This window comes from Hetaerina americana, unplaced genomic scaffold (genome assembly GCF_022747635.1).
Source record: "Hetaerina americana unplaced genomic scaffold, ioHetAmer1.1.p SCAF_8, whole genome shotgun sequence".
Lineage (NCBI taxonomy): Eukaryota > Metazoa > Arthropoda > Insecta > Odonata > Calopterygidae > Hetaerina > Hetaerina americana.
Genome location: NW_027287427.1, coordinates 19,675,160 through 19,689,329, shown reverse-complemented (window position 1 = coordinate 19,689,329; position 14,170 = coordinate 19,675,160). Strand labels below are relative to the sequence as shown.

Sequence of the window (14,170 nt, the reverse complement as noted above, 5' to 3'; positions counted from 1 at the left end):
AGAGCGCTATTACATTGCTGCTGGTCGAAGTGACCGGAGTACGACTCTAGGCACACTCAGTTCCATGCAAGTTGTAGGATTTTTAAGGCATCCACTCTTTCCTGCAAACCACAAGCGACACGGAGAAAAGATCTGGCTCCCCTTATTACCCTGTTTAAGTGTTAATTTTACACACTTAGGTTTAGTGCTGGGAGGGCTTAACCATCACCTATCAAACTAACCTTTAGGTAGATTATAGTAGTGTTGTAGAGAACATATACTACACAATGTAATTTTAAGATACACTCATTACATAAATTATACCCAGATTCGGCGGGCAGGAAGAGTCGTACTACACAAGGGAAAAGTTCGGAAAAAATTATGAACGATTAAAAAGAAAAGATTACCCTACCTTCGATACCTCTATCTAATAATTATAATGATAACTTTTTATGCCAACAATATATAAATTGTCATGAAATGATGAAAACTAAGCCTGCAAAGTAAGGGTGAAAATTTAAAATTCCTGGTACTTTCCCTGAACAACATACGTTCCTGAATAATATTATGGATAGTGACTTTAAAAATGAAGTATGGAATATACCCGACGATTAATGCTAACAGCAATTTCAATTAAATATGACATTAAACCATATACATGCCAAAAATCGGGACGTGAACTAATATTTGACACCTTTTGTATCATAAAATACATATTTCTTCAGCGGCTACAACAATTCAAGTTTCTATTAAGAAAAAATGAGCATTATTTTTTGTTACTCACTTGTCATAGTTTTAAACAAACGCTTACTTTTCCGCATCGCTCAGATAAATTAAGTTTTTGTTAACTGATATAAAATGGAAGACAATTAAATATGAGATAGCATCAGAAATAAAATTATTTTTTAATAATTCCAAGAAATATTAAAGTGAAAATCCAGAAGGTTACACTGTAAACAACATTCTGATTAATGAAAACGGCTCTGAAAAGTGTGAAACCATGATGATCCGACAAGAAGTACAAAATAACCAACAAATTCTATTTTCACTTCTGATAAGAGTATGGAATATAAAAAAAACCCGCCGGGCAACAACAGTATATTTGGGGGCAAACCCAGAGGTCTGAAACTTCTGGGTGTTGGACACAATTTCGTTGGATTAACCAAAAAAAAGTCTCCCTATCACCATGGCATCCACAAGAAACTATGGAAGATATTCCGGGGCATTTTAAGAATTTCTAGAGCAGATTGGGATTTTACTGATTCTTTTTCAGCAATTTATAATAACAATTAGCTCATGAAACCACAATAAAAAGTTTGCCTTAACTAACAGGAAGTCTAAATGCTACTGACGACAATTTTTTTCAACATTCGTAATATACTTAAATTGGGAAGTTTCCTTATATTGTGACAAACAATTGTCTGATGACAAAAATACAGGGTATGCGAACTTCAAGTTAGCGTAAGGCCTTCAACATTGCCGGTAAGATATTTTAAGCCTTAAAATATGGGCGGGAAGCGAGCATCGCGATAGTACAGCAGTATCAGCTAATTTCCTCGAAAATACACAAAAACTGGTCAGGGTAATCAAAAACATTTTCTGTGCACTTCCAGGCTTTGCAGACACTTCCAAATTTCCGAATGATTCCAGATTTTCCGGGCCCGTGATCATTCGATGTTAGACATAGATTATATATGCTACTTACACTGCATCTCCTGGATATCCCATGACTCCACAAAAAATCATTGGCTATTGATGCAACGAAATTGAAACGTGCACTAAGTAACAAGTACATAATGGTGCTCACTACTTTTCCTTGCGCCCACTGCCCGCCCACAACAAATTACACACATAAACACTACAGCAAATATAAAAATTCATATTACTGGGATAGATTTTCTGAAAAACGATTCGGAATCCGCGACACGTTAGACCGTCTCGAGGAAAAGATAAAAGAGGGCTTCGAAGAGAAAGGAGCACCACGGATCGTGGAGAGCAGATCGTGGCGAGTAGACGTGAGATGCGATGAGGGGGGGGTTGGGAGAGAAGGCGGGAAATGGAGAGGGGGAGGAGGTTGGCTCAGTGGGGGTGGAGGAAAAACACGTGTGCAAGGGAGTCTGCCGGTAGCTAGATTGAAGGAGTCAGATCGTGGTAAGACCATGACCTTCCTTGAATCATCTCCAAAAATAAATTATATCATTAAATCACCATTTGTTTGAATTATTTCCTAATCACACGAGTTAATCTGAATGATTTTTCAAGAGTGGAACACACATTACTTATTTAATATGGAACAACCAAAGAGAGTGGCAAACGATTGTCTACATATCACCAGATCCAATAGTAATTGCTATAAAAATCTCCCCCCAATAAACAAAATAAAAATGCATTAATCGATGAATCATTATCGTGGAATAAAAAATACGCCACACAAGTGTTTCCAAAATTGCTACAGATAACTCTGTTCTAATCCTCTTGTATAAGTCTAAGTTCGGCAAGCAATTTAAATTAATTTTTCATTTGCGTTCGCCAGGAATTCCTCTGTGGGAAGCATTTTATGGAACTTAAAATGATAGAATGTTAATACAATTTCGGTTTTATATAACAGTTAACCATTGATAAGCCAGTTCATCGATATCTTGAATAAATTTTGCATCGCCTCGTTCCATCAAAATACTTATTTTCATTGCCATACATTTTCCGTTGTTATGCTGAAATGATTTATTGATGCAACACATTTCTATTCTATACCGAGGAGACTAATCACATCACATTGGGAAAATCCAAAAAAAAAGCATTACGTGAATTTGACGTTAATGTACAATAATTTGGCTTAACGCCGTTTAAGGATTACACAGGAGCTAATTCAAAAAATTAATACCTTTTTAACCTAACTAGCTCCTAATAAATGCTCAAATAGGATTCTTAACAGAAGCAAAATAAACGTAGAATTGATTTGTGTACATGAAGCAGGAAAACTATTGGAATAATAAACAAATGTACGGTAGTTCAACAGAGCAAGACCATATAATGGCCAATAGAACAATTTTTTTTAATTCATGTAAAATCAAACCAATGCATATGTAAATATAAAATAATTAGTAAAATAACAATATACGATTACTCTCTGGCACTACTTGACAACACTATGTGTATGCCTACTAAACCGCCGTGGCCAGAGTGGACAGCGAAAGAACTAGGAACGTGGGAAACCGATACAGACATTTAGCAAATCATTTATAGTTCACACTCATTAAGGCAACTAAGTAGCGGTAGTATGCACCTCCACAGTAACTAACTTAGCAGCGTGTAAACAAACCACAAAATCTTAAATGATACCTGGGACCGGTGACCCTTAGGCAACCCGGCACTTGGCCTAACAACCTTTGGCCCACCACAACAAAATATGCAATTAACTATCAGAAAAGGTCCATAACTATGAAAAATACGTTAATATTTACTTACCTTTTCCCATCCTCCCTGCTCTGTGACTAGAACGTAAAGCAGATATAAGTCTACTTCATGTCCATTAATTTTTGGTATTCTACGGAATGGAGTCCTATGAAAAAGATAAAAAATTTACTTGAGCAATCAAAAAAGTCATTTAAATATGCTTAACGCGACTGTAAGTAGCTGAAATCACTTTATAAACAAATGGTCCTTACCCTCGAGTATCGTGGAACTGCCGTAGTTCTCGTAGAAAACCATCACGTTCCCTTTGGTAAGTGACTGGGTCCTTGTCGAGAATTTTGGCCATAGTAGCACAAAACTTAACAAATTAGATCACTACACGTGTTTCAATGATGTTTTTATCCATTGAGATGTTCGATACGCGCGACGCGGACATCGGGAGGAGCAGATTCACCACAGAAAGATAGCAGTTGGACCCAACCGACGAAGGGTATTGTTCGACTCCCGCACAAGTAGGGAGGCTGTCTCGTTTTCCGAACCCCCGTGTTTGCTCAACGTTGCACTTCACTCTTGACTTGGGTAATGCGCAAAAGATGATGAATGACCGATGGCCAAACTTTCCATTTTAAAACTTTTAAAAGCACCACATTTTATCAACTAAATATCTGAGCTTCGACTTTAACCTTTGCAGGGACTAAATTTTCACTATGCATGTATTCACAAGAATATCACAACGCTCATCGACGAAAGCCTTCAAAATGGCGCCGACCGTGCGTAATATCTAGAGCGCTAAATATCCTACATTGCGACTCCTTTTGAAGTACATACTGTGAACCCTCCGAATTCTCACTTTGCATAAATAATGCTATTAATTTATTTACTTTCATGGGGATATACTGGTAAATTATTGTGAAAGAAAAAGATTGAAATGGCTAGGTCATTGGTGTACGATTTCTCTTAAAACCGGGTGATTCGGCCATTAAGGTTTGAGGTAGGTGGCGTTAGCCATCAACAACCCATTTTAAAAATAGTTCCATACCTACACGTGGAAAATTTGTATTATTCTCTAATAAATTATGCCTTATAGAAGAAAAAAATATCACGACGGAGATACTCATTTGAAGAAACAGTGGAGAACGAAAAGGAGGAGGAAAGATTTAGATGAGGTATGTTAGTAAAGTTAGCAGACGAATCTGGAAGAAAATGTGATGTCTAATAAGTATGTTAACTTGTTTTTCGGCAGATCAATGAAGATATGAAAGTAGAGAATGCTGAGAAGTTACTGAAACAAGAAGTAGATTTAGATAAACCTGGAGGAGCTCAACACTACTGTCTTCATTGTGCGTAAGTATTGAATAAATTTCATAATGGTGTGCCACCACGTTTGATGACATTTTTCAAAATGCTGATGAATTTCAGGCGTTACTTCATTGATGGACATGCATTGCAAGATCACTTCAAAACCAAAGTTCATAAAAGACGCCTGAAAGCTCTGGAATTAGAACCCTATAGCATCGAAGAGTCTGAGAGAGCTGCCGGAAAAGGGAGTTTCGAATCCATTAAGAAAAGAAAAATCGAGACTCAACCTCAGGATGGCATCATTTCTCCTGTAGATGTAGGTGTGGTGAAGGATGGAGACATATCTTTAAACTGACATTGGGTGTAGCAGTTTTCTGATTGTAGTGGACAAGGGACAAAAGAAAATGGCATTTAGAAGTGTTGACTTTTCTCTGATGAGGACAAAAGTAAGGTATTTTGTAAAATGTTATACATATAATCAGAGATGTGGTATAAGTTCAGCATTATTTATGACAGGTGATCAAGCAAAAAATAATTTTTCATTTATATCCCCTGTCCTAGACTTTGACTCAAAATTTCAAAATATATCTCTCCTAGAAAAAAATGTTCAGCTCAGAGGTATTCCTGTTAATGTTCATTCTTTGAAGAGAATGTGGGATTTTCAAGAAGGCATTCGAGCGACTAAGAAAAAAATTGAAGAAAAGCGATTAGAAATCACAAAGTCCATTAAGGAGCTACAAAAAAGTGAGTCCCCTGAGGTTATAAGTGAAATTGAAAAACTAAAGTTATTGTCTCAAAAGGTAAGGCAGGAATTAAAAGTGGTGGCTGCTGCACTTTGGGACCTTGAGGGCAAAGTTGTGCCCAAGTTTTTATCCATCCCTAATGTTTTACATGAAAGAACTCCTGAAGAAAAAGAAGAACTGATTCATAGTTTTATGGATCCGCCAAGGAAAATTCAAGAATTAAGCCATATTGACATCGGCAACAGTTTAGGAGTTCTAAAATGCATTGGACCACTTTGTTGTTACTTGAAAAATGAAGCCGTTAAGTTTGAGATGGAATCAATCAAATTTTTTGTCGAAAGACTTAAAGATTGTAGATATGTACAGTTTTCAAATCCTGATTTTGTTAAAAGTATTGTGGTCGAAGGAACTGGCCTTGATCAAGAAGACCCATTTGCATCGTTTATCTTAGGAAGGGATGCTTCAGATGATTTAGATGAACAGAACCCAAATCGATTGCATTTAGTTGGTGGTGCCTCAATTGCACCTTTCTGTAGCTATTTTTCTAAGCAGTTGACAGTACATCCTCTCCCCATTAAGTTGTTTACAATTGGACGGCAATATAATTCTTATCCGATTCAAACGAAAGGTAGCCTGTTGCACTCTTGCCAGGCTTCAGCAGTTCAGTTCTTTGTAGGACTACAGAACTGTGCAGTTTCAGAAACTTCATTCTTTGACCAGATGCTTGCTTTTCTGGTTTCAGCTTATCAAGATTTTGGGTATCATTTTCGAGTTGTGTATGTGCCTGCAGAGAAGTTGGCTTCTTGGGAAAGCCTTAAAGCAAGTATTCAGATGTATTCGTCATATTTACAGTCTTATATAGAAGTAGGCAATGTGTCCGTTTGTGAAGACTACATCAGTAAAAGGCTGTTAATGTATCATGACGTGCCTGGAGTTGGTGCTGACTTTTTTAGAATTGTTACTGGTACTGTTATTTCTATCCCCGAAGTGTTAGCCTGTGTGCTTGAAGACCCTAGTAATCATAAATATGGTAAATTATTTTTGCCTCCCCATTTGGACAATCTCTTTCAAATGGATTAAGTATAAGCTGTATTTTTCATTTGTTATTGCTTAATTTTGAAATAAAAGTTGCCTTAAAGAATTTATTTTATTTTACCATGATTGTGTACACTAATTATATGCACACATTAATAGTTTTACTGGTTAGTAATTGAGTGCACATATAAGTGCTACTCCCTTCTTTGTCCAGTGCTTATTGTCCTTGTCGGTTGGTAGCTCAATTGTTAAAACATAGTTTGTTGAATGCCCTGTGGTGGATAGTGTCCCAGCTCTTGTTAGTATTTTATAAACTGGGCATTCATATACTCCAGATTTAGGAGGATACCTATTTGCCTCAGGTCGCAGCCACACTACAGGCATATCTGTCAATAAATTGAAAGGACAAATTACTGAAAGTTCTTTCTTTCAAACAGATATTTTGTTGAACCTTGTTTATTTAAAGTTTCCAAATATAGCTTGGGAAAATCAGTTCTGAAAAAATTGGCAGAACCACACTTTTTGAACTTTTCTTTTTCTATTGGCCATTTTCAGTAAATGTAGTACTTTAAGTAAATAAATTTTTTGTCATAGAATGTTGGTTAATTTGATGCTTCATAGAGCTTATTTTCAGTAATTAAATTATTTTATTCCTGGAAACTTGTGTAGATAAAATTAATTTAATAATAATAATAGAAATCCAAACACATGCTCCCTTATTTGTGCATTGTCAAAATTTGAACTGCATATTGCTGTGGGGGAGCTTGTGTTGTGTAACCCATGTATAAGCAATACTCCCTTATAATGTGCATTGTCCATAAAGCTCTTCTCCGTGAGTGCATTGCATTAAGATAAGTATATACTTAAGACTTCATGAAAGAACCATTTTTCTTCATTTCCATGTTTCCAATAAAAGAGAATCTGTTATTCATAATCTGATTTAATGGCTGCAGAAGGTATCATTTACAGTTTCATTCCAGTCTCTTTCTCCCTGTTACTGTCTGCATTCACCCAGTTTTGACAATGTCTACCATGTATATTATGGCGATGGCAAAGCAGGGAGTATGAATGTATGTTTTCAAATGAAAGTATACCCACTGACTCAAGTCATTTCATTTTCAACTTCCCATGGAATGCTTAACGTGACATCCCAGAACTAGTCACGTACTTTCATAGCAGTGGTCTCAGTATTTTAAGCATTCATCGGTTGACTACTAAGCTCAATATAGTAAATTTAGGGATGATGTTTTGAATAATTTGGATGAAAATTGTGCTCCTAATAAATTATTTTTATCGCTGTTAGAATAAAGAAATGTAATTGGCTCTTTTTACCTGTATAGAGCTCCTTTGGGTGTGACTCCCTTAGTAAGTGATCTACTTTACACCAACGAGCTCCTTCCAGGAACATACCATAGACACAACATCCATCATCTGGCCTCTCCTTTGGTTTATCATTCAAAATCTGTGAATTATCATGTTTTTTATCTTTAAAAATTACATGAATTTAATGTTATCAAAATACTTATCAGCAGTACTTTAAATTCCTGCAAATGTATACATTAGAATTGATAAAAATTCTGATCCTTCTAGTTTTACTGTATCCTTTGAACTTTTTTATACTATTGGTTTTACTTAAAAATGTCAATTCCTCCAAACAATCAGAAATACTTTTTTGTGCATTTTCCTCTGTGGGAATGTAAATAAGCTGAATTTTGTATTATGGCACTTTAAAACTGGGAATGTTGTTCGCCTGCCGAACAAAGTAGGAAATTTATTATTCTGTAATAATGTAAGTTTGAACTATATCATACCTGGAATGAAAATGTAAGTGTATCAATGGATACAACATGCTTCCTTGCAAAGTTCTGAAGGGCCCCAGTCAAAAAAGCTTGAGGGAAGAAAAATCCTGATATCCAAAAACTTGATGGAATTCCCTCATCAACCCATTTCTGTAAAAACTCAATTCTTTGCTTCAGGTCAGTCACCCATGCACCTATGGATGTGATAATAATGAGATCCTATGGAATAAGTGTTGAAAACTCAGAGAGTTCTGCTTTCTCAACATAATTAGTTTAAAACACTTCAAAACTCAACGTCACTTTCTAAGTCTGTGGCAAAGCCTAAAATTTTAAGTGCAAAAATGTGATGTTGAAAATTGATATGCAGCACATTTATCTAAACTAAATGTTAAATTTATCAAATACTACCCATTTTAGGTCTAAAGGTAGCAAGTTGAGTAGAGGTATATTCTTCATGGCAACATTAAAGGTGATGCCACTGAACATCTTTATTGCTAAGGAGATATTTAAATTATTTTTTTGCTGATCTATTTTAGGCATAAAAATATATTTATCAGAATTTCATTTGGCATGCCTGCACTGGATACACATTTAACATATTGGCCAAAAAGTCGATTCAAAGGCATTTAATACCTACATCATGAATATGGGTGGTTTAAATTATTTATAGTTTCAAGCAGCAAAGTACGCATGAATTCATAACCTACTTATGTTTACGCATCATATTGTTCCATGTACTTTCTGGAGAAAGACATGGCGCTACGTGGAGTAAAACTCTAAAAAGCCAATACACTGGTTTATTTTCATTAAAAGTTGTGTGTGTTTGTAGGGCATTATAGTTTATGCCAGTTGAAATAAATAATCATATTTTAATTAATTATAAGAAAGTTGAGGTTTTAAAGAATTACAATTGTAAAGGCATATTCATTGCTCTGATATCCCATGCAGCTAAAGCTAAAGTTGTTCTCAGTATCATAAACAAAGGATAAAGAGTAGGGCATATGATTACTTAAGGGATGATCAGTTTGGGTTTAGGAAGGGGAGAGGTACGCGTGATGCCATTGCAGTAATGAGATTATTAATCGAGAGGAATATAGAACACAACCAGGAGGTATTTGCCTGTTTCGTAGATTTTGAAAAAGCGTTTGATAGAGTGAATTGGGAAAAACTAATGAGTATATTGCAGAAAATAGGAACAGATTGGAGGGAAAGGAGGCTAATCCGCAACCTGTACATGTCTCAGACTGCTCAGGTGCGGGTGGGAAACAGGGAGTCAGGATGGGCAGTTTTAGGAAGGGGTGTAAGGCAGGGTTTCCCATTATCACCGTTGCTGTTCAACCTGTATGCAGAGGAAATGATTAAGGAGGCATGGGAAGAACTCGAGGTAGGAATGAAGGTGGGCGGGGAATTCGTAAAATCAGTTAGGTTTCCTGATGACCAAGCTTTAGTTTGTCAGTCAGCCAAGGGGCTGCAAGCATTGCTTAGTGAATTGGAAATTCAGTGGGACAGGAATGGGATGAGAATCAATATTAATAAAACAAAGGTTATGCGATTTTCTAGAAAGAAAAAGGCCAAGCTTAACATTAAAATAGGAGGGCAAAAACTAGAGCAAGTAGAACAGTTTACGTATCTCGGTAATGTTTTGGACCAACTAGGTCAAAGTAGTAGGGACGTAAGGAGAAGAATTGCGCTAGGCAAAGAGGCTTTCACAAGGAGGAGGGAGTTGATGACAGGGACTTTGAGTAAGGATGTTAAGAAAAGACTCGTAAAAACTTTGATATGGAGTGTAGCTATGTACGGTGCGGAAACGTGGTCATTGAAGCAGGAGGATGGACGTAGATTGGAGGCTTTTGAAATGTGGGTGTGGAGAAGAATGGAGAAGGTGAAATGGACAGAGAAGAAAACAAATGAGGAAGTACTTGGTATGGTGGGCGAAGAGAGGGGTTTGTTGGGAGCTATCCTATGGAGGGAGGAAAAGTGGATGAAGGGGGTGTTGACTGGCAATGGGATGTTGAAGACTGTGATAGAGGGTAGAATGTTGGGCAAAAGAGGAAAGGGAAGGAACAGGATAGGGATGTTGGACGGGATGAAGGGAGGAAGAAAGTACTCGGAGATGAAGAGGGACCTGATATAGAGTAGGATGATGGATTTTGTGTTTTGTTAGGAGTAATAAAATATTTGTTTGGTAGTTGTGTCCATCCAAAAACCTACCTTAACCGGTAGATTACCTTAAAAAAAAAATTCATTGCTCAAATTTCATGTTCAATTAAGCAAGATACGTCCTACCCACCTAGTGGTTTAAGAGAGGGATATGCCTTAGATGCCCACATTTTTGGGATATGATTCATTGAAAGGCTGTGTGCCATATCCTCAAGAAGTTCTGACATAACCACAAGTCCTTTGAGTGCTCTAATCATGTCATTTAAAGAAGAGGTTATTGCTTTAATGAGCCTGTTGAATCGCAATACTTCCTGCACCAAGACAGAATTAAAGCACTCCTCATATTTTACAGGATACCTGCAATTGAGTTAATAAACCAAAGTTAAAAATAGTTTATGCCTATGAATTGATAACAATTCACAACTTCTTCTACAGTTTTTTTCTTGGTGTTACATCAGTTATATAATTACAAATAGGTAAGAATACATCTTATTAGCACCGATTTTATCCATATAGTTACTAATTGGTGCTTTACAAAGACACTGCAGTACTTTGATGTCCATCTAAGCCCTTGGAAAAAATCATTGACTATGCATGTGTAGGTTAAATGGTCCAATTTTTCATGAACTTTTGAAATAGTGGTGATGTTTGGAATAAAACTGTCCTTGTTTAAAAAGATAAATGTGATTATATTTTTCTTCTCTCATTAGTTTGTTAGTAGTAGGCCTCGGTGTGAAAGAAAATTCTGGTTAACTTTTATCAGTGACTTGGATAGAATCTTATGTACCAAGCAAGTAAAAAATGAGAGGGAGGGAGTGGGACATCAATTACTGGCTAAAATTTCCCCCTTTTGCAAACAATTAGTTTAATGTGTAAGAGTACCTCAATTATTTTGTAGGGAAATTAAGTCTATCCTGCTATCATCCATAACTAGTACTAGGCACTGATCTGGAGAATTTGATTTTTAAGATAAAATCATATTGGAAATCTAAGTGTATATTTAAAAAAGTTTGTTTAACAAAATCCACTTGTATTGCCTGATTTCCCCAAAAAAAGGGAACAGTCCAGTGATTCACCCTGTATACACATTAATGCAATTCAATAAACAGCTAGATATATTATAAAGTATATTCGTGAATGAAAGAACAGCTTATTTGCTGGAAAATCTTGGAAATGCTAGGCATTAATAAAAATATTTCAAATTATGTTCAAATGAATGCCTCATGCTAATAATATGGTATCTGTCAATTAGATGGTAATATGTAAAGTTCTCATTTTATGCTTTGTACATCGTATAGTGGATAATTATTTATTAATCACTATTGCCTTGCCCCTAGAGATGTTAAATATAACTTCAGCAAAATATCATTTGACACATACTTATCAATAATTTGGTATAGGGGTAATGGGTTTGGAATAATTTCCAATATTCTGGTTGCCACTTGTCTGGTGTTGTCCTCTTGTGACTGGCCTTCTGAACTACTCACTGCTTTTGGTTGTAAACTGAGTAAAGTTTCCAATACAACAAATGTTTCATTTTGCGCATAGCTCATATCTGCATTTGAGTGTAAATTAAAAAGGCTTGGGTCATCATTAATAGGCAGAGACTGAATGTACTTCATGTAATCTTCAATAGTAGAACTAGCTGGCAGCTGAAAAAATAGATAATGATTATTTAATGGCTACCTAACTACTTATGTACTTTCATATATCTACCTATTTGTATAATTTCATGGCTATATCCTAAAGTTGTATACCTTGGATTGCTGAATGTTTCTTAATACGTACATGTATGCTAGAGAAAGGATAAGTCACAAAATGTTTTAATGTTGTTATCTGTGGAAGTATGTCCTGGATTTTGAAACTTGCCCAAATATTTTTGTATAAATATACTGTGATACATTATAACTCCAAAGGGGTGCTATTTCCTAAAGCATTCAGAATTTTTTTTTAAATCATGCAAAAAGCATTTCAATTTTTTCCTGTTATTTAATATTGAATATTCCGTTTGACATTTTAAATTTCTGTTTCCCTCTATCGTACAAGTAAGGAAGAAGTGCTATTCACCAGCAAGCATAAAAACTTTGTCTTTTATTTTTAATTTATATTAGGTGCATGTGACATTTTTTTTAAATTCTAATTTATATTTACTGTACTGTCCAATATCACACTTAAGTCAATAGGTGCCCATCAAATGAACCCTTTTATTTGATACTGATCTCAAGTAAGCAATATCTTTGAACTATTAAGTGGTATTTTGAGTGTTACATACCCTTTCACTTGGTTTTTTAAAAAAGTGAAGTTAATATATTATTTTTCACCGCCTTTAAAATCACATATTTTCATAATTAAATTGTAAATCATTAAGGAGAATTACAATAACAACTGTAGCTGTAAGCTACAAAATGTCAATGTATGGATAATATAACTTAATATAGAGGCTCCTAGGTCTTTTGATTCATTGAAGGTTTTTATCCCAGAATATACAAGTTAGTGGTAGAAATACATTCAATGCAATTTAAGCACAAAGATCCATCCACTTAACCCGACTGCAAACTATCATCTTAATATATTTCTTGTGTGGTTTCTTAATTTCCGTAGTGTGTGCTTAGATTGTTCTTGATAAAAACTAAGTGACACATGATGTGCATCCACCAGTGTTAAAATATTATAAAAATACATGCATTGTCTTTTATGAAACAAGGGTTAAGCAGGTAGATGAAGAAGTTTAAAGGGCTATAAAAATATGGCCAATCACAAAAAGTATTGCTAGGTCTTTTGCCAAAGGATGAATTCACATTCATTGTTAGGGAAGTGCAAGTGATGAATAAAAATGTGAAATATTGAGGATGGCACCTACTAAAAATGTTAACATTAATTCTTTGAGATGGGTTGCAAATTATTAACATTATTGACATGGCAAAAATTTTCTGATAATGCATAAAAAAAATCAAAGTGGGAATTAGTAGATCTAATGCAAATGATCTTATAAAAATGAGGAAGATTCATTTATGATCGAGTAGGATAAATATTACTCATTACGTCAAAGACTCCTTGAAAAGATATTTAATACCTGATGATAGGTACCATCTTGCACAAATGCATAATCTTCACTTAGCACTTGAGGATTATAGAAATCCTCAATTATTGTCATAATGCATCGTTGATCCCAGCTATCCGTGACTCTTCCTCCATAATTGATATTCCCAGCTGTCAAAGTCAATACCTGATGTAAGAAAAAGGTTATATGACTTCATTCTTTACTGGTGAAGGTACTTCAATAAGAAAAATAAATAGACAATCAAAACCTGTCTAGGTTGAGTGTCTTGGTGAGTGCATTGACTAACTGGCTAATTAGTTTATGAGAGCACCTTATAAGACAATGGTGTGAGTGATTAAGTGTATTTGGTATTATCAGGTATCTTAAACGCCACTGAATATCATTATCACATACCTTCAAAAATTAAAAACATCAGTTCTAGGATACAACTATGTCTTGAAATTAATGGGAACACATGACATTATACACATATTTATTTATATATGCTCACAAATGCATATTGTGTAAGAATAAGTAAGTTGTGTAGTAAGTACTAGCGCTACTCTCGTTAATAAATCCATTCCATATCACATTTAAACTATTTATATAATAATTAATGATTAGTAAGTAGGCAACCCCTTGTATATTCTCATTAATTATTAATGCATTCATATCATGCCTAAAATAATTGATTTGCGACTGCT

At 35.2% G+C, this 14,170-nt stretch overlaps 4 protein-coding genes across 5 annotated transcripts in view; 2 read left to right on the top strand and 2 right to left on the bottom strand.

The window, feature by feature from the left end:
- LOC139698081 (histone-lysine N-methyltransferase 2D-like) overlaps positions 1–3,873 on the bottom strand; it is a 146,980-nt gene extending 143,107 nt beyond the window's left edge. For both annotated transcript variants that reach the window (XM_071596972.1, XM_071596973.1), the window contains exons 1-2: positions 3,645–3,873; positions 3,445–3,538 (exon numbers count right to left, since the gene is read on the bottom strand). In XM_071596972.1, coding sequence (XP_071453073.1) covers positions 3,445–3,538; positions 3,645–3,736 — 186 coding nt within the window. In that variant the 5' untranslated portion in view covers positions 3,737–3,873. The remainder of the gene's footprint in view (positions 1–3,444; positions 3,539–3,644) is intronic.
- A 230-nt stretch (positions 3,874–4,103) lies between these two features.
- LOC139698157 (zinc finger protein 593 homolog) lies at positions 4,104–5,044 on the top strand. Its single transcript, XM_071597081.1, has 3 exons — positions 4,104–4,556; positions 4,634–4,734; positions 4,810–5,044. The coding sequence occupies exons 1-3, from the start codon at positions 4,467–4,469 to the stop codon at positions 5,042–5,044; spliced, it is 426 nt and encodes a 141-aa protein (XP_071453182.1). The 5' UTR covers positions 4,104–4,466.
- A 49-nt stretch (positions 5,045–5,093) lies between these two features.
- Slimp (Seryl-tRNA synthetase-like insect mitochondrial protein) lies at positions 5,094–7,007 on the top strand. Its single transcript, XM_071597079.1, has one exon. The coding sequence runs from the start codon at positions 5,094–5,096 to the stop codon at positions 6,510–6,512; it is 1,419 nt and encodes a 472-aa protein (XP_071453180.1). The 3' UTR covers positions 6,513–7,007.
- The window catches only part of LOC139697949 (dynein axonemal heavy chain 1-like), a 500,497-nt gene continuing 492,962 nt past the window's right edge, over positions 6,636–14,170 (bottom strand). Inside the window, exons 67-72 of the mRNA XM_071596807.1 lie at positions 13,500–13,652; positions 11,807–12,078; positions 10,557–10,783; positions 8,279–8,460; positions 7,800–7,929; positions 6,636–6,853 (exon numbers count right to left, since the gene is read on the bottom strand). Of these exons, the coding sequence (XP_071452908.1) occupies positions 6,636–6,853; positions 7,800–7,929; positions 8,279–8,460; positions 10,557–10,783; positions 11,807–12,078; positions 13,500–13,652 (1,182 nt within the window). The remainder of the gene's footprint in view (positions 6,854–7,799; positions 7,930–8,278; positions 8,461–10,556; positions 10,784–11,806; positions 12,079–13,499; positions 13,653–14,170) is intronic.

Excerpts from the sequence above, each read along its gene's own strand:
- LOC139698157 (XM_071597081.1), top strand. The coding sequence starts at position 4,467 with ATGCCTTATAGAAGAAAAAAATATCACGACGGAGATACTCATTTGAAG. Across the intron at positions 4,557-4,633 it reads GGAGGAAAGATTTAGATGAG|ATCAATGAAGATATGAAAGT; the intron begins GTATGTTAGTAA and ends GTTTTTCGGCAG. Across the intron at positions 4,735-4,809 it reads CACTACTGTCTTCATTGTGC|GCGTTACTTCATTGATGGAC; the intron begins GTAAGTATTGAA and ends GATGAATTTCAG.
- Slimp (XM_071597079.1), top strand. The coding sequence starts at position 5,094 with ATGGCATTTAGAAGTGTTGACTTTTCTCTGATGAGGACAAAAGTAAGG.